The sequence below is a fragment of the Cyrtonyx montezumae genome, unplaced genomic scaffold, assembly GCF_038088225.1.
Source record: "Cyrtonyx montezumae isolate F1298 unplaced genomic scaffold, pur_monq_1.0 scaffold_26, whole genome shotgun sequence".
Classification (NCBI taxonomy): domain Eukaryota; kingdom Metazoa; phylum Chordata; class Aves; order Galliformes; family Odontophoridae; genus Cyrtonyx; species Cyrtonyx montezumae.
The window spans coordinates 1,115,196-1,134,905 of NW_027072003.1; the positions used below are offsets into that span (position 1 = coordinate 1,115,196).

The 19,710-nt window shown below is 46.4% G+C and overlaps 3 protein-coding genes across 5 annotated transcripts in view; 2 read left to right on the forward strand and 1 right to left on the reverse strand.

Annotated features, from left to right (window-relative positions):
- The first annotated feature begins 587 nt into the window (after window positions 1–587).
- On the forward strand, window positions 588–3,105 carry CIMAP3 (ciliary microtubule associated protein 3). The gene is made up of 6 exons (XM_065740184.1): window positions 588–612; window positions 916–1,049; window positions 1,382–1,480; window positions 2,061–2,194; window positions 2,477–2,603; window positions 3,037–3,105. The coding sequence occupies exons 1-6, from the start codon at window positions 588–590 to the stop codon at window positions 3,103–3,105; spliced, it is 588 nt and encodes a 195-aa protein (XP_065596256.1).
- A 2,268-nt stretch (window positions 3,106–5,373) lies between these two features.
- Window positions 5,374–11,448, reverse strand: TAF8 (TATA-box binding protein associated factor 8). The gene is made up of 8 exons (XM_065740311.1): window positions 11,266–11,448; window positions 9,932–10,088; window positions 9,135–9,233; window positions 8,839–8,901; window positions 8,277–8,401; window positions 7,830–7,977; window positions 6,969–7,111; window positions 5,374–6,541 (listed from the first exon to the last, which is right to left on the reverse strand). The coding sequence occupies exons 1-8, from the start codon at window positions 11,323–11,325 to the stop codon at window positions 6,398–6,400; spliced, it is 939 nt and encodes a 312-aa protein (XP_065596383.1). The 5' UTR covers window positions 11,326–11,448; the 3' UTR covers window positions 5,374–6,397.
- A 67-nt stretch (window positions 11,449–11,515) lies between these two features.
- The window catches only part of CCND3 (cyclin D3), a 38,655-nt gene continuing 30,460 nt past the window's right edge, over window positions 11,516–19,710 (forward strand). Inside the window, exon 1 of one of the 3 annotated variants that reach the window (XM_065740322.1) lies at window positions 11,516–11,538. The gene's annotated coding sequence lies outside the window, so the exon portion shown is untranslated. Of the gene's footprint in view, window positions 11,539–11,623; window positions 11,712–19,710 lie in introns of those variants that run through there. The other 2 variants (XM_065740320.1, XM_065740323.1) reach the window with 2 other exon arrangements.

The window sequence follows — 19,710 nt, forward strand, 5'->3', positions numbered from 1 at the left end:
CTTGAAAAAAAAACAAACAACACATTCCCCTTCTGGAAAAGTCTCTGATCAAATTCCAGAGAATAACAATGATAAATAAAGTGTTCTGCAAAAGTTAATATATACGCTGTTTTGCCTCATCTTGCTCTTATTATTTTCATGCTCCTTGGTTATAATAGTTTTTACACTGTGTTGAGGCCTCGGCCCAAATCCAGAAGCTGGACTTCATTCCTGTATCACTTTTTCCAGGCATTTCTTGCTATCTCACCATGTCTGCCAGACACAGGGAAAAAGGCAGGGAGCAGATGACATGGGAGGTCAGGCTATGCCACAAGAGAACACACAGTGAAGGGTCCTGACAGCATAATCTGTAGTCTGCTTTGCCAGAGACCTCTCTAGCACTAAATTTCACTGTGTGAAGGTCCTGTCTTGCAGGTCCTGGGTGCAAGAGTAAGCACAGAGTGATCCTTGCGGCTCATATCAAAGCTGCTCCTTTTCCTGCACACTTCAGGATCCATTATTGCCAGTACTTCCTCCAGCACCCCTCCCCTCCCCGTATCTATAGTAACTGCAGTACACAAACTTCCCTAAGCTCCTGATGAGGCAGCATGTCTGCAGAGTGGCAGCTGAGAGGTGAGCTCTGTGAGGTGTGCACACCAAGGGGGGATGCAAGCACAGGGCTCTGCATTGGCAACAGCATTGGGCTTCCCCAGCAATATTCCCAGAACTGGGCTGCTAGCCACCCAGACTAGGGAAAAAGAAGTCTTCGAGGCAGCAAGAAACAGTCATTCAAAGAGCAGGCCCCTCCAGGGGCAGCTGATAAGGGGTGGCTCGCCTCAGGAAGCAGCAGACTCTTGAGGACTAAGAAAAGCAGCAAGCAGTAATCTCCACGTGGCTGTGTCACACTGATTGAATTTCCCTCTCCTGGTTTTACAGATGTGCAAAAGCAAATTTCATTTGGATCATGCCAAGACCAGAAAATGTTCCCTCTCCACCATTCTCCAGACAGCCAGCTAGCAGCCATCACGGGAAAACCTTTTCTAGGAACAGGCTGTTACCAGAGTCAGGAGGTAAGTTTGTTTTTTATTCTCAGAGCTTTTCCTTTACAGAAGACATTTGTTATAGGAGTAGTAGTAACGAGTAAGTAATATGTAACAGCTAATAAGACCATGGTCAGCCAGACACAGTGTACTCCATTTCTGCCCTGCAAAACCATTGTATAAATCTGCATATATTAAAAAAAAAAAATCTCCTTGAAAGGTTATTTCTAAATTTACCAGTCCTCAAAGCTCCAACTGTCCTAATACTCTAAATTAGTGAGAAATTAAAGCAATGAAGTCTGCTGCTCAGGTACTTCTCCTATTCCTTTGATGCAAACAATGCTTCTGCTTTTTAACCACAGAAAAAAAGGCTCAGATACTACTTTGGAACAAAACCACTGAGCAAGAAAGGCTATGTGATAGGAGCCCGAACAGCCCAGCGATTCAAACCAGAGCCACAGGTAAGAAAAGGATGCTTCAAAGAGGCAGTGCCACAGCTTTGAAAGAATCCGTAGGCTGGTCCTACCATAGACTTTAAGTTGTGATCACATGCTGGGTCTGCCTCCAGCTTGTAGTAATGCTGGTTGTAGATCTCCCCACAGATAGCTTTGTCACAAGCACTGAGAGTAGAAGTCAATCACCAATTGTGGGAGCTCTGGATACACTGATAAATGCTTTTGTACGTTCATATTTCTTTGCGTCTCCCTCTCACACATGCCCAGATGTACATTTTGAGGTAAAATCAGCAAGGAAGCTCAAGTTGTACTAACAGAACAAAGGTAGTTCACTGTCCCAGCTTCTGAAGAATATCAGAAGAGATGTCACAGGATACACTGGGTAAATGGCAGGGAGCACAGATTTGATTTGTTCTGCTTTTTTTATGCTATCACCGTAGCAAGACCATGCACTGCACACCACGTCTGCAATGCCTAGCTAGCTAACTCAAATACTCTGAGTAAAAGCAGTCAGGAAAATAACAAGCTTGCAGAATAATAAGCTTGCAGAAAAATATCTTCTGTACTGATTTTTTCTTTCTTGCAGACTGTGACTCCCGGACCAGCAACATACCAGTCATTTTTGAATAAGGAGAGAAAATGCCAGCCTAACTGTGCTCCATTTTCCTCTAAGACATCACGATTTCCCGATAAGCCTCTGAATAAAGAATTTTTCCCTGGGTAATGTAACTCATTTTCTCACTTTCCTAATAACAAGCAGGAGTACCAGAGGAGAGAAACACTGAGACAGAAATGGGAGATATGTAACTAAGCTCCCAGTAATGCTTTTTTTTTTTTAATCTTCAAAAGGCTCCTTTGTGTTCGTCTTTAACCTAACATGATGACTAGAGGACCATAAAATGCATTTTCCCCATAGCTTGAAGCAGGTCTGGTTAATTCTTATATTACAAACATCATACACCAGGTTTAGAAATGACATATTTTGACTCTATTGTTTTTTAGCCCTGGAACTTATGATGTAGACAAGCCATTACACAAGAAGATCACTTGGCCAATGAAGTTTGGGTCTCCAGATTGGTCCTTAGTGCCAATGCCAGCAAAAAGGATGCTAAAAACAGAGGTACAGAAGGTATGGACAAGGGATGAGGGGATGTTATTCCCAGCTTAACACTTCTCACAAAGGAAATCAGATGATTACTTAAGCACTATCTGCTGTTATCCTTTCCTCTCTGGGCTGCTGGGTATGTAGGTGTACTAGCTTGAGGAGTGAAACACAAAGGGATCTACTGTCAGAAGATACCAGTTTGCAAAAGCAGCTACAGTCCTTCAAAAACACTTTGACTGGGGAGTTTGCTCTAGAAATAAGTTTTCATCCTCAAAGTGAGAGGACTGAATTAATCTATGAATCTATGACTGGAGCACAGATTTCTTTCTCTGCGCAGCTCCACTGGAAAAAAATAAATCCAGTTTGAAACTGGCTGAGAGTCAGGAAGGACACCTGGTGAAGTAGCCTGCAGTTCTCTGCACCTCTTCGTGTCTTCCTGTGCTCTCTTTTCTTTCAGCTGATCATGGACAGAGAATTCAGGAAGTATCGGAACCGTGTGGCCTACCTGAGTTTATATGAGAACTGAGCAGTGGGGTGGCTGCAGCACATCCTGTCACTGGATACATCTGCCTGCAATACTCTGCCTCATCAAATAAAACCTGTTCAAAGCAGTATTTCTGGTTGCTAATTTTGATTACCTGATCTGGTATCTGTTTTCTCCTGTCTCTCTGGGTATTTGGCATCGCCAGTTCCCCCACTGCAGGGAACTTTACCTCCATTGATGGCATCAGAAAGGAACACAATTAACTCCACCACTACCTACCTTCCTCAGATTCCTCACCACCATCTCCTCAGGGTTTCTTCTTCCACTGATCTCCTTCCAGCAGAAGAATGCATGACAGTCTGAGGAGAGCTGGGAAATGTGGATCTACATGTGGTGCAGCACCACTGCACTGGGAAAAAGCATAATGGCTTTGTGCACAGTCAGGTGCATTAAGCTCAGACTGCAGACATCCTGGGCACGGAGTGCTGGGAACGGCCAGACCGGATGGCCATGCTTGAGCCTGACCAGCATTGTTCATAGGTTCATAGGTTCGTTAGGTTGGAAAGGATCTACAAGATCATCTAGTCCAACCATCCTCCTATCACTATCCCTACCCAACTACTAAATCAAATCCCTTAGCACCTCATCTAAACGCTTCTTGAACAGCGCTAGGGATGGTGCCTCAACCACCTCCCTAGGCAGGCCATTCCAGTGCCTGACCCCTCTTTCAGAAAAAAAATGTTTCCTCAGGTCTAATCTAAATCTTCCCTGGCGCAACTTGTGGCCATTCCCTCTCGTCCTGTCGTTATTTATCAGGGAGAAGAGGCCCACCCCCTCCTCACCACAACCCCCCTTCAGGAAGTGGTAGAGTGCAATAAGGTCTCCTCTCAGCCTCCTCTTCTCCAGACTAAACAATCCCAGCTCCCTCAGCCGCTCCTCATAAGACTTGTGCTCCAGACCACTCCCCAGTTTTGTTGCCCTTCTCTGAACACGCTCCAGGGCCTCAATGTCCTTCTTGTAGTGAGGGGCCCAAAACTGAACACAGTACTCGAGGTGCATATGCACATTTGTCGCTCTCGGTCAGCAAGCAACCAACACGCTGTAAGGCCACAAAAATAAACTTAGTGTGAAACAGAGAGGTTCTGGTGTTTGCGTTCAGGTGCTTCTGTAACACGCAGCTCAGACTGTAGAGATTTCTATAAATATTTACAATCTGCCAGCATACATGGTGATCAGATCTCAGGGGAAAACCAGGAACTCAGTAACACTTTTACTTGAAATAACTCCCAACCACAACACAGGCGTTCGTGTTTTCTGGGTCTGCTTAGCTACGTCTGTAGCAATTTCACCTGCTGTCCAATTTTGACTATAAAAATGAGATATATTCCTCCAGTTTCCCACTTTCAGTCTTCAAGTGCCCTCGCACACACAGTACAGCTGCTCACAGCCTTTATTCTCAGTGCACGACCCTCCCAACCACACGAGGTGGCTTTGGAGCTGCAGCTGTCAGAATGGGATGCTGCTGCTGACTCTCAGTTGCCCCTTTCGATGAAAACTTTTCAAGGAGGGGGTGTGATTCACTCCTACGAGTTGGTTAGAACTTCACCAGTCCCCAGTGAACACATGTTCACGCTGCACTCAGGTGGTTTTTTTTTCCACTATTTCTGAAATTTTAAGGACTCAGCAAGTTTTGCTTGTAGAAGAATTATTTTATTATGAACATAAAAGTTACTATTTTCATTCCCTATTTTCCCCTACCCAGAAAGGGATATTTTCACTATGAAAAACACCTAATCCAAGAAAAAAAATTATATATTTTTATATACATACATTATATATATACACATAATGTCTTTGTACATTTGATTTTCTGTACAATCAAGGCACCAGCAAAAGTGGCAATGGCACATGCAGGACTTTTTTTTGCTAAAGATGTCAAATTGTTTGGCAGGAATACTTCCATTCTTGTTGAAATAATTCTTCCTCTAAACAGAAGAGAACAGCACACACAACTCTGTTCCTCCATTCTCTTCCACACAACTCTAACAATGCACTCAGATACTGCCCTGGGAAGCAATAAGCTTACAGTCTGAAGTGGGCAATCTTTGCTGCCTCTCAGCACCAAATTCTCATCTAAAACAGGTGCAGCTTTGACTACTGCTTAAAAGCAATTTTCCCTTCAGAACTGACCTGCATGAATGAGAAAAAACTGATGGGTAGTAAGGACTACAGAATCCAAGTATTAGTATCATGCCTGGGAGACTCCAAACAATAGAAGTCTTCTGTTACAGGAATTCTGTACATATTTTCCCTAAGTAAATGACTGAATGAAAATCAAAGGAAGTGCCTCCAAAACAGGATAACAATTACAGCAATCTCACCAACAGCCACTTTCACAGCTGAAATAAAGGTCCTCCTCTAAGGAAAAAAAGGAACAACAGCAAAGAAAAAAAGAGCAACTTTTTTCGATAAAAGCCCGTATCTGAGCAAATACAAAATTAAAAAGCATGATCAATGGCATGGCCCTGCAGACTGTAATCAATACAGCTTTATTCCATACTCTAAGCTTTGCAGCAAGCATCTTTCAGAACAGCTGGTGAAGGCATGAACTCTCAAAGGACTGTGTTGAAAATCACAACAGAACGAAAAAAGAGCCCAAGGCAGCCGCTGAATCTTGCCACTGGTACTGCTAGAAAATAATAAAACAGAGTAGGGTAAACACCACACTCAGCACTTTTAAGGTGGAAGTGCAGCTGCAGTCAGAAAGGTTCAGAATAAGTCCCATCCTAGCTCTGTATTTACACTTCACTCTTTTTGATAGAAGTGTTTGCTTTTACCTGCCAACAATTAAAAAAAGAAACCTCTATGGAATTTTTTGCTTTTAATATGTGCTCCATAGATTATAAAGCCAAACAGGGTTCATTGCAGAAGTTTATTTTCTAGCTTGTAAGGCAGACAAAAACAAATTATGTCTTTGTGTTCTCTAGAACACTTTGTGTCCCATGCCTCTTTAGAGAGTAAATCTCCCCAAAACTGAGAAGAAACCAAAACAAATGAGACAATTCCCATCTGTAACCCAGTGGCCTTCACTGTTTTTAGGGCAGCTGACCACTGACACATTCCAAGTTAGGAAAGCAAAGGAGAAAAAGGGAGCACTGCAAACCATGACGACAGTGTAGTTTGCCACACAAAGATCATTCCTCTGTTTCTGCCATTCAGTCAGACTGCCTCTCCTGTCTTGCTCCATGCCTCCTACCCACAGCAGCAGAGGTGATTCCTCATAAAGGCCAGAGAAATGGGCTTCTCTTTCTTCTAGCAGCCAGCCGACTACATTTCACTTCTTTCTGCGGATCTTGGGCTTTTTCACTGGCCGGAGGTAAGGATTGTCTATCATATTTTCCTCTCCATTCCGGCTGCCAGACAAGGAGGTGTTCTGCTGTAATACTGAAGCATTCTCTTTTTCAGGTCCTGAATCATCCTGGCACAGGGAAAAAAAAAAAGCATAAATAACCAAAGTTAAGTCTAAACAAGGCTTAGAAGTTCAAACTACAAAATGCATGGGCAAAACATAAGCCAAGATAAACAGAAGTAAACAAAAAGCTGCATTAAAGGCAAGTACTCCAGATTTTTAAATTACGGAATTACGGGACAATCCTCTTCTCTAACATGAAAATAAAGGCTGCATTCAAAGTTTGTGATCCAGTATTGAATATCTTCATTATACAACATATTTTGCAGAAAGTTAGAGAACCATGACAATGTTAGTCCTTTATATCTGGTAAAATGCAACCTACTTTGCCACTTTTTCCCCCTCTGCTCAGCTGCAAGGAAGACAGACAAAGAACCAGGTTTCATGTTTAAGAAAGTCATGCCCTAGAGACCTTGATCTCTGAGGGTGGACGTACCGTGCTCATATGCAAGGGCAGGTTCTCTGTGTCTGTCTGGTCGTCTTGCTCAGATGAATCTGTTTCCTCCATTTGCTGCATTTCCAGCTCAGAGGGGAGAAGAGCTGTCAGGTAGGGTACAGTGAAAGGCCTGGCAGCAATCACTAGGGTTGGGGAAAAGGACGCAGTGAGCAAGGTGGGAGATTGCCCATCAACTCAGAGACTATGAAGCACAAAGCTAACCAGTTACTTAGAAACCAAACCCTTTTGTTAGTTCTGATTTTAAACAGAACAGGTACTCTTTTATCCTGCCACTCCCAGGGGTCAGGAATGAAATATGTCCCTAAAAAACGGTAGTCTCTAACTTCCTATTTTCTGAGGACCCTTTATGTTTCCAGCCATGGACACAGCATTATGGAAACACAAATAAATACCTTCCTAACCCTCCAAAAAAGTTCACTTGCTTCATAGGCTGAAGTATTACTTAGTTCCCCTGTATGATAACATAGGCATCTGTGCTTTCAGACAAGCTTGGAAAGGTGGGAATTCTCATCACTGCTTTGCAGGCAGAGAAGCACAACAACCTCCACCATATCACACAGAAGAAATGACTTCTGCAGAAGTTACAGAAATTCAGACAGCACTGGGATAAGAGAATGAGAAGATCCATCAGCAAAAGCCTGCACATCCAGGTTTGATTGTGAACCCGTAGTTTTTTGTCTGTTTAAAACAGAAAGTACCTCATCTCTCTCCCTTCTCGTGCCTCAGAAGGCTAAAAACAATGTGATCCCTCAGTGCCTCCTCCTCACCTCCTGCAACTGCAAGAACACTAGATGTATACTCTGTTAGATATTTGCAGCATGGGCTTCCTAGATAACTCACATGGGAATGTGCTAACATCATCTTTGAAGAGACTCTGTGTTTCTCCTGTCTTAGCCATGAAGCGTGTAAGAGCTCTTTCCACGTCACGCCTCTGAGATGCAGCCTTTTCCCTTAGGACTTGGTAATCAGATACTGGCTCTCGGTATGTCTATAGAGCAGGGAGGAGAAAACAAGTACACAGTCACAAGATTCAATGAAGACAGATCAAGTTCAAAACACAACTGGGATGCAGGTGCTACAGGCAAGCACTGACCTTCACTCACACACATTTTCTAACAGCTACAGATATCAGCCATAAAACTAAAGCAAGGACATTATGCAAACAACAAGCATTGTACCAGGGCAGCAAAAACAATGTTCTGGTACAGCACTACAATAAAAATACACATACACCTTTCCTAACATTCAGACAGAACTCAAACGGCACAGAAGTCTTTTTTCACTCACTGGCGTCTTGATGTAGGTGTGAGGATCTGGAAACTCAGGAAAGTGGCCAGGGATGTGGGATGGATGTGGCTTGTTCTGTCCAGCTGTTAGGGCTTTGGGAGTAACAGGCTGGTTTGTCACAGGAGCTATGGTTAAAAAAGGACACGCACTAAATTAGTCAGCATCATTCTGCCAAGTGTTAGGCAGCAAGAAGTGCTAGCCTATACCAAGCTGCGACCCATGTCTCCAGGTCCTGGGATAGGGACAGAGCACATTCCACGAGCAACAGTTACAGGTTGTGTTTAGCATCCCAAAAGGTTTACATGACCCCTCTCACCTACACAAGGAGAATCAAAACCATCTTAAGGATTTTCATGAGGATGCTGAAGCAAAAGCTACTGATTTGGCAAAGGGTACCCTCCTTCACCTATTACATCATAGTTACAGGAATCCTTAACACAAAGTGCATGCCCTGAAGCACTGAACTGCACCATCCATGAGAAAAGCAGCAGCTCCCTGGATACCAGCAGATAGAAATGACAAATTATTTCCTGCATAAGAAAAGAAAGGACTTCTCACATACGGGCAGTGATGACCATCCTCTGGGAGCGTTTTGCATAGGCAGGAAGTGTTTCAACATTGAACCCTGAAATACAGAAGAAGAGGAAATAAGAATCACACCAAAAAGAAAATCATGTACTCTCTGTGCATACACACTGCATCAACAACAACAATATTGGAGCACCCGCATGAGACTCAGAACAGTGGACATCACATAAGCACTGCAAACATCAGAAACAGACTGTCATGGCAACACAGAACATCCAAGTCTCCTGCAATGTATGCATCTGGACTTAGTGAGATGAATCAGCTACTCACCCATTTCCACTAAAGTAACCACTATATCAGAGAGCGTAGGCTGCGTTCTGGCTGTATGCTCACAGTAGGACTTTGCACTCCTTCCAATTTCAGAAATATCTGGAGGAAAACAAAAAACAAACAAAAAAAAAACATTACATATTCACTGCAGGCAGTGACCACACATTTGTGTCAGCCCAACACCTGAATTTTTAGCAAATCTAGCAAGGAATGAAAAATAGCTCCCAGAATCTGGCATCTCACAGCCCGCATATTTCAAATTAAAGTATGGTTGAAGTATAGAAACACTGATGATCACAGTCAGATGTTCTTTTTTTTTTTTTGCAATTAAAAGAGGCAAATCTGCTGCATAACGTGAAGAACAACAAAACCTAATCGTTTACTGACGTCAGAAAACTGTGTAAGCAGAGATCCTAGGCACATCGTCCAGGAAATTAAGAGCAGAGCTGCCAGATAGCCCCACTTCTACAAGCCTTTACTAATCAAACATCTGGAGCTTTGTTACTTCGTTGTTTATTCTGGTAGCATCTCATATTGGGATATATTAGTGGGATTCCTAATACCCACCAAGTAAGATAGATATCTCCGAGTTCAGACAAACTGCTCACAATCAGAAAGTCTGTGACTCCAGGGCTGTGCTCTAACCACCTGCTAAGCCTTCTGCTTTTGCTAACACCATTATCATAAGACATTACAGATGAAAACAAACAAAAAAACAGAAAGAGCAAAAGCAAATTTGAACCAACTTCAAGGTGATTTTGCCCTAAATCACCACACTGTTGACACTGGGCACTCACAGCTCTGTAACATCTCTGTCAGTGTCTCCACCGCTGCCTTTTCAGCACTCTCAAAGCCAGCTTCAGTGAGCAACGAGCTGACCACCACCTGCAGAGTCCTCCTCCGGGCCAGGTAGTAGTTATCTGCTGGCGTGGTTGTGTGCTTGCTGCCTGACCTCTGTGGACACAGACCCCAAACTGAACCAGCCCTGCCCTGAGCCCCAGGCAGGCTGCCTGCACACTGCCAACACCCGCTCTGGGCTCAAAGGTCCTCCCCTGCACACACTGAACATATGCAAACACGTATCTGTAGACATGGTACACAGACCCACCTACACATATACACACACACCTACAGACATACACATATGAGGACTGCTCTGAAAGTAATGCCTCCTATTTTATGAAGTTGGTGGCATGGCAATAAAGGCTGAATGCTTCTGCCAACATTCTGTTACATTCTACTGCTGTGGCAGCATCCAGACAAAATGGAGTGTAGCACAGAAATGTGTATGAAGCAAAGAGGTGTTATTGAATTTCTCAATGCAAAAAAAAAATGGCAGTCATTGATGTTGATGCTTGCTGGACGCTCCTGAAGACAAAACAGTGAGGCCATGGGTGGTGTGTTTCAGCAGCAGAAGTGGGTCACCTCAGCAGTATGAGTGCTGCATGAAGGCTCTTGATCAATGCTGACAAAAATGTATAGGCAATGGTGTTGACCATGTTGAAAAATAGTGTTTTCTATCTATGCTTTATCAAATAGCATTATTGTACTCATTGTAGCTGTTGCAGGTTCCACGGAAATAAAGAGAAGGCATTACTTTTGGGGCAGGCTACAAATAGAGATTCTACACATGCACATATGCACGCGTACATGTATGGACACACACAGTCTTAAATATATAGGCATATCTATACATCTGCACACAAATATGTACATATGCATACAGTCATACATAAAGAAATCTGCATCTACGCAATTATACACATACATACATGCACAGACACGGGGCAGTAACTTCCACCCCAACCCCTCCCCCCCCCGATGTAACACAGAGCTCCCACGGAGCACGGTCCCTTTAAAAAAAATAAATAAATAAACACCGCCCCGCGGTCCTCTCTCCGCCAATCCGAGCGGAAGAGCTCGAGCCAATCAAAACCCGCTGCTAATCCCCGCCCCCGCCCAGCCATCCAGCCAATCAGCGCCTCCCTCTCTTCAGCTCCCCCTAAAGGCCGCCGCGAGCAGGCCGCAGCCGTTCGGCCCTGCAGGTGGTGTAGGCCACCACCGTTCCGTTCGGCCCCCGGAGGGATCCCCTCCGCAACAACCCCGCGGCCCAACGAGGAGCTGCCGTTACCGTGCCGGAACCGCCGGGCGCTGTGTCAGCCATCTTGGAGCCATAGAGCGCTATGCGCATGTGCAAGGCACCGGGGCCGTGCTGCGAGGCGCGCGGGGCACTCTGGGGGCTGTGGTTCTTCACCTCTCGGCAGCCCCCGCGCGCTCCGGCGCAGAGCTGTCCTGGTGCTCTCTTCAGCCGAACCTCAGAGTCCGCGCCGCGCGTTCACGTGAACCGATAGCAGCTGCGGGGTCAGCGGAGCGCCGCACGGGGACGCCCCGCCCCGCGCTTCCGGTGCTGTGTGGGAGCTCAGCCCTCCGCGGGTCGCGATGTAAACAATTGCTGCGGCCGCGGGGAACGGGCACTCACCGCGGGTGGGGGCTGAGAGTGGGCGAGGGGAAGGGAAGGAGGAGGCCGGCTGGCTCCGAGGAAGCACCGTGCGGGAGTGGAGCTGTTGGTCATCAAAGGTAGGATGTACCTAAACGGCTGAAGGTGCGAGGGAGGGGGCGATGCGGTGTCATAGCGGGTCAGGCGAAGCTGCTGACGAAGGTATTGCATGGGCCCTGAGGTGGCCGCGTGTGAAGGCGTTGATGTGGCTGTGAGTGAGGACCTCCTTGCGGTCTGTCCGTGGGTTTCGGTGTCCAGGAGGCTGTGGTGGGCGCCGCTCCAGGGCTGCATGCGAAGCGCTGACTCCTGGAGGTTTCGGTTCCACTGAGTGGGTTAACGGGGTTGAGGAAGCCAAAGGTGGAAAAGGGAGAGCTTCGTGCTGTGAAGCTGTAACCTGCTGGTTAAGTGCTGAGGGGCGTCTGACCCACAGAGTTAGGTAGGAAGGAGCTCTGGCAGATCTGCACGGAAAACAGAGTAGTGATGCTGCTGAGAAGAGACTCAGGCTGAGCCAGAGTTGGCGGTAGGAGCAGTAGGTGAGCTATGGATGGCTCAGTACCATGCATAAGATCCCAGAGAGAGACATATGCCCCTTGGTTGAAGCTTGCCATGGAGTCAATTCCATTTCTTTACACGAAGGATGCGTAAATGTGGAAACAAGCAGATAGGTGCTTTTGATTGATGAGCTCTTTGTGCATCAGAATACAGGCTGAGGTAGAATATAATGTGCTAGCCATCGTGCTTAGAAGAGGGGCAAAAAGAAAACAAAGCAACATGAGTGACGTGAAGACAGATACTGAAATATTTCAGGCAGAAGAGAGTGCGTGTAGGAGCCCATCACAGGATGAAAGGGTGTAATGTGGGTTGGAGGCACAAGCAGCTTGGGATTTTAGTCTGCTGTTCCCATCTGCTAGCTCTCCCACATCCTTTTGATCTCCTGTCTGTACAGTGGGGCTGATGAGGATTCTATTTAGCTGAGTTATCTTGCTGAGATTGGGAAAGGTTCATTATAAATGCAGCATGTGATTGATCTGTAATTCCTGGTGAGTCCTTGTGCATGAGGATGGTTTATTCTTGGTCTCTTGTCTCAAAGTACCCTGTAATGTCAATTCTCACTATGTTATTTATAGTATTTGCCTAAAAGGAAACAGTCTTAGGTTTAAGTCTTTGCCTACACATGTTTACACATTTATCTATTTCATCTAAAATATAGAAACAATCCTGTAGAATATGGACCAGGGTCTGACACCCTTCTCCCACTCTGGCAACCTATCCATGGATCTGCAGAGCCACACAGCTTCTTCCTGCCCCAGCTGTCTCAGATCCCTTATTGCACAATGCTTATCTTCTGTCCGTATGGATGGAGGGCATCTACTGTCTCCCCAGGCATCCAGGGAGCATTTCTCTAGGAGACAGAAGAAAGGCTGAGCAGTTACAGAGAATGTGGGTACTGTGTTTCTGCCTTTAGTGTTTACGAGGAGCAGGGAGCCCTGCAGAGGCTCTCAGGCACCACAGCTGTCAGCAGCTCCCAGGACATTACTTAAGTCTTTCTGAACTGCCCAGCTCCCACCTAAGCATTGGTCACCTAGCCTGGATTCCCATCAAGGGTTATGTGTCCCCATCTGACCCTTCAGCTGCTGCATTACTTGGTTTATTCACATGTGGGAGCTGTTGTATAAATAAGAATACTTCACAGCCCTGTGCTGCTTGGTTGGTTCTTGTTTTGTTTTTTTACTCTTGGGAATAGTATTTTCCAACCCATAAGTGTCATAAGCTTCAGAAAACAAAACTGTCTCTAGCTATGTGCACATCAGGGTTTTTAGGCAAGGGGATGGCAGGGAAAACCCCCCAGTGAGAGATACTAGGGAGGCTGAGTGCTCTGGTTATTGGTGCAAAGCACTTGGCTCTCATCCTGACTGCAACCAACCTGCTAAGTAAACATACACAACTCTCTTCACTCCTGTGAGTGTCATTCTCCTATCAGTAAGTGTTGGCATGTCTTTTGAGAACTGATAAAATGCACCAGCTGACATTAAAATACTCTTGGTGGTGGTACAAGCTGGAGTCCTTAGGCTCTTCCCAGAATACTGCAATCCCTGCTGGTCTCAGTTGCAAACTGAAAATCCAAAGTCTGCCAGGATTCCCGTCTACCAAATATTTGCAGAAGTTCTTGAAATTACAGCTGCTGCATCCAATTTTTTGGCATGAGTACATCATTCTGTTATGCATGGCTTCCCTTTATCGGGTGGGTCGAGAGCGGACCATAAAGGTCAAGGTTCTCAGTGATGTCAGGGTTTCTAGGATGTCTGTGAAGCAGCAGCTGCTCGGAAGTAGCTGCTTGCAGCCACTGGAGGAGATTGGCCAGCTGAGAAGGGAGAAGTGGAAAAAAGGAGCTGTGCTGAAAGATGTTGCCAGGGGTTCAATGTGAAAGGGAAGGAATTTGGAAGCGAGCAGGACCATGCTGACTGTTCATGTCCATAGGTGGAGGATGACATCCTTATTTTGGAGTCCATGTGGAGTGGGAATCGACACTGCCGCTGGAGAAGTTTGCCAGTTTATGGTGCCAGCTTCCTCTGGAGTGCTGTGAAATCGGTCATTTGGCAGCAAAACAAGAAAATGCAGGATGATGGGAGTCTGTGCGTCTTCCTGAGCACGTTGTGTTTTCCCAGAGATTGGAACACTTCCTTTTGCAACAAAAAGCACTTTCAGATTGGTTTCAAGCTGAGAAAGGAAAGAAGCTCACGTGTTTTTACAGAATTTCATGCAGATTATTTCAAAAGAGATGTAGGAGTTGGGAATCCCAAGTTCTTATTGTGTCACCCCAGACAAACGTATTAAACCTCAGTGAGCTACAGCTGAATAGTTATTCTGACAGTCCCACAGCTTCTCCAGCTGTGAAGCCTGTTGAAATTCAACTTTGAAAAGAATGATGGGAAAGGGTGACTTTCCACTCAGAGCTGACAAGGTCTTGGGCTTTTCCCACCTGAACTGGGAGGTGCTGGTTGCAGCAGGAGGGCCTGCAGGAGGCTGGCTGTGGGAGCGTGGTGGTTCTGAGGTGGGTAGGTGGTAATTGCTGACGTTGTGGGGGTGAATTTTTGCAGCATATGCTAGACAGAAAGCCAGACTTAAGTCATATAATGTTCCTTTGTGCTCTTAAATTCTGTTGACTCTGGCTTGCCACAGGGGAGCTTCAGACCAGAGAAGTGATTCAGCTGCTTGCTTCCATTGCAGCCTCAGGCACTGAGAGGAGGGCTCTTGGTCATTTGGTGTCCTGCTGGCATGCAGAGATGTCTGAGGTCTCCAAAGTGGTCATCTTGCCTCCTGCACACTAGCTTCTGTCCCCCAGCTCTGCACCAGGTCCCCAGCACCACTGCCACCAGAGGGCATGTTGTCATCACGTGCTTTTCTTACTGGTTTATGTCAGAAACCAAAATTACTTGCAGGGAATTCATTTAGGCAGTAACTGCCCCCTGCAGTCAGTGTGTTACCAAGAGCTTGTCTGCCCATTTGTTTCAGAAAAGTAAGTCCCCAAGTCCCTTGACTGATGCTATCTAAGGGTTGCTGTGTAGTATGACACTGATGAGCACTTGATACACAGGAGAAGAGCAAGGATGGAATAAGCTGCCTGAGAACATTTCTTCTAAGAACATTGGTTTATAGCTTCCAGAGATCATGACCTAAATGCAGAGAGCCACTTTGCTGCTATTGACAAATACCCTTCTCTCTAAAGCAACAGTGGTGTTACTGTTGGCAATATACTTGTGTGAAGTAATACCCTTGTGGACTTGTTGCTTGCTGGTGTAGGAGACTGATGTCTTGGCAGAAAGTACTGCCTTGTCTAGGCTTGTGGGATGGGGATCTGCACGGCTCTGTGGGGTCACATTTGGAGTTCACGTATACCTCTGAAAATAGAAGATGGAGTTTCCAGAGTGCAGGATGCATCTAGTGTGTGAGTTAGGCATTCCAGCCATGGAGTTTTGAGTAAAGCTTGAAGCCTTTTTGTCAAGCCTAGAAATAGCCATGGGGGAGAGAGCATCGAGTGGTGGAGGGCTCTTTGATCAGCAAAACACCACGCAGGTGCTGGAAGTGCAGGTCAATGGAGTTAGGGCAGGAAACAAGTTGTGCCTCTGTACAGGGGAATGCAATCAAGCTTCTCAAGGGTGCAGTGTGCTCCTAGACATGTCAAGGCTCTGTCTCTGTCTGGAAGATAATGCTGTTGTTCAAATGTTGGCTGTGGAGCTAGGCATAGATGTGTGGGTTTTTTTTACAGGCAGTGAGTGAGGTGCTGTTACCCATTCAAGGGTTGTGCTGTAATGGCAATGGCAGTGTCAGTGCTTGAGCTGGGCCCCAAAGGGTCCCTGCCTCTTTCCCCATCACACTCAGCTTCATCTCACCCTTAGCATATGGACTGCAGAGTGTCTAGGGTCCTTCTGTGAACTGCACTCTATAAGGATGAGTCTTCCATAGCAAAGAGCTCCCAGGAGTTCTGTTTGGTCAAACTGGAACATAGAGAATCTTTACTGGTTAAAGTGGACGTGGGATGGTTGATAGCCACTGGGCCTTTTATTGGAATGCTAGGTAATTGATGCAAAAACTTTTCTTTCTCATCCTACCAGCTCATAGTTGTGTTTGAGTCAGTGCCGTATCTAATCCAACAAGCATGTAAACCCACACTTCCAGGCTGTCCAGAGCTTGTGCTGCCAGTAACTATTGCAGATCCCTGGTTGGCTTTTCCTGCCTCATCAATGACTCAGTGGATGTTCATTTTGTTCCTTCTGTTTACTTTAAGGTAATGATGGGCTGAGCTGGTTACTGAGGATCAACAGATGCAGACCTGATGAAAGAACAGGCAGAGGAACAGAATCAGATCTGCTGTCCAGATCCTTAGAGATGATACAGCTAGTGCTGTTCTGAAGTGCATAAGCTCTATGGCCAGTCCTGTTGTTCTCTGTCACCATCCTTGCCCTGTCAAACTGTCTGCAGCCGCCTCGGGCATGCCAGATGTTGGATGCAGCAAGCACTGATGCAGCCCCTTGCTATGGAGTATGCAGTAAATCAGTATTTTCACAGCAGTGGCAGAGAGAGCCAGTGGCATGTTCAGCAGAACGTGTGTCCTGGAGCTGCAGCCTACTCCTCACCTCAAGCATCTGTCTGACCTGTAGATGTCTCCTCCTTACTGGAGGAGGTGCTGCACGGCAAGATGGGCTCTTTCACTGGTAATGCAGATGTGAGCAGTGAAGTTAGGCCAGGACAATGTCTCCTCCCTGCTTTTTGCACACTTTCCTCTGTGGCTAGCAGCCTGCCAGCGGAAGCCATGTCTGCTCTGAGCCAGAGTTGCTTTGCACATGCCTTTGATACTTTGCGAAGAGCAAGGCTGTTGCTGCTGGTCCCACAGGGTGATACCCTTACCTCAGAGCATGAGCAGTGGCAACATGCACAGCTCAGCAGAGACCACTTACCACCTTTGCATTTCTTACTGCTGTCTTTGACAAATATCTGTTGTTTCAGGAAACCACGCAGTGGGTGTTGCCCTTCCAGGGTGGGGTGGGGGAGGAATCCTGCTCCTCCAGGCGGAGATCTAACTGGGTGCTGGGATCCTGCTACTCTCTGGATCCGGCTGGGGCAGTTTCCTCCAGCTGAGCAAGGCAAAGCTATTTGTGTTGTCCCCAGGCAGGGGGCATGTGGGGCCAGCATAATCAATTCCTGCAGATGATGGGCTATGCTGTGAGTGGGTAGAACGTAAACTCGGAAATTTCTGAGCTACAGTTTTGCGAATTTGCTTATCTCCCAACTGGGCTTGGAATACCTCTTTTGAACTCTTCTCATTTCTGCAGGCCAGAGAAGCTGTTTGGATGGGTTCTGAAGAGCCCACATGCCTCAACTAGGGCTCACACCTGGATGCTGCTTGCTAAAACCATCCTGGGTTGGACTGAGAAGTTTTACTGGCTTTCTGAGGTGCTCTCCACAGTGGTGGAGGGACATAACACAGGCTATTCTGTGTTCTTCTGGCCGCACTGACTGTAGCACTGGGTTTAGAATAGTGTTTGGATCTGGCTAGGCTGCTGGTTGTTGTATATAGCAACTTTGTGCACTTCTTTGAAATGGAGTAAGGTAGCCTAAGAACCATCACTGATGTGACTGGGAGGGCTGTAATGCTATCAGTTGCCTAGCTTTGCAAGAGTGGGGTTTAGTGGGATTACCATCACCTCTAAATACCTGTTAAAATCTATTGTTTTAAAAATGTTGGCGTTCCTTAGCAAAGTACTTTAAGGAAATGCCTCTATCTGTAAATTGTAGCTTGGAGTCTGATGAAAGACTCTTTTTCTTCCTAATGCGATCCTGGAAATACAGAAATAACATTGGAAATGTAAGACTATCTTCATACCAGCTGCTCTGTGAAAGGTTTTGGGTGCTGAAAAACCTTACCCTCTCCCACCTATTCTCACCTCCTTGAGACAAAAAGAAAAAAGTCTCCAGATCATATAATGGAATAAGCCTATGTTGGGAAAGCTTCTTTTTTCTTTTCTTCCAGTTGGTCTTTTATCCAGGAGCCTGATCAGAAAGCTGTTAGTCTACAGAAGTCTTGAATCAATCAAACCTAGTGGGAGCCATGAACTCTTTTGAACTCTTCTCTTCGGAGGTCTGCGGTGCTCCAGACTTGTGGTGTAGCATCGCTCCTCAGGCCCTGTTAGCCAGGCTGGGCAGTTTGCTTCTCTGGGGGCCCCAGAAGCAGCAGGGACAAGGGGTGAGGCAGAGATAGAGGGTGGCACCAGCTGTTCAGGATGTGTTGCTGATTCTGTGACATTTCCCACCTTTTTTGGAAATCAAGAGTTGGGAACAAGACAGAAAGAAAGAAGAAACAGCCACTGATAAAGCCTCACAGTGATGACAGCCTTGTTCTCAACGGCCTGCAACCCACAGGCATGTCTCTGAGGGCTCAGGCCAGCTGGGAGGACACGATAGGCTTCACTGTATGCTCATCTCCCTGTGCTGGGCATGGGGACGTATATCATCTCCTTTCTGTTCTCCTCCCTTCCTTCCTCCCATGCATCTCCACTTCTTCCTCTCTGAGTCTGAAGCTCTCTGTAAGCCCTCTTGGCTTACCCTGGCTGTGCTGCTGGCCCTGCTTACCTACCCTCTGCTGTGCAAATCTCAGGAGACTGTCAGCCTTTGTCCCCTCAAGGATCCTGTCTGGCGATGGCAATAGTCAGACAATAGGGCACCTACTGAAGTATGATGGGAAGCATTCACTGGAGCTCAGGGTGATGAGGAACAGGGAAGGCTGCTCCAGGGGCAGGCATGGAGCAAGCTTTCTGCAGCTGTGAAACCCTCTGCTTTGGCCAGAGGGACAGGATCTGTGAAGCTAGGATAGCAGGGATTCCATTGGTTTGTGGACATGGGTAAAACTGGGTCTGTGCTGGAATGGCCCCCTTGGGCAAGGAAGGCTAAGAGCTGGGAGGGCATGCAATGTCTCGCACTGTATATGTTTCCTCAGCCTCACCTACAGCAAGGTGTTGGGTTTTTTTTGTCTGTGTCTTTGAAGGCCTGATAAAATGAGTTCCCACACCCCAAGCAAGGATCCTGTGGCTTCAGGGTATACAGAGGACTGCAGGCCATGTTTCACATGCAGACAACTGTTACCACGTGCCATTTTTTCTTTCCTTTTTCTCTATAATGAATGGGGTCCCCACATCTGGCTGTGGCGGTTAAACAGGCTCGATTTAATCACAGACTGATATAGGATGCAGAGAGAAAAGAGGAGAGGGGGATGAAAAGCACAGAGCACCTGCTTACCCCCGGGCAGCATGCCCTGTTCTGGGTCATGCTGCATGTGTGGCAGCCAGCATGCAGGGGGGGATGGGTTGCCCAGATCCTGCCTGGTGGGAAGTCTTGTGCTTGGGACCATTTGCAAGGTTTTCTGCATGTTCCATTGGGGGTACAGTGGGAACAGGACAGGGGTGTTGTAAAGGGGCAAGGGCTCTGGAAGGGCTTGGTTAATTGGCTGCACAGCAACTTCTGTGGCAGCACAGTACATGTGTTGAGGGGTCGAGACAAATCTGATGACTTCCAAGAAACAGAAAA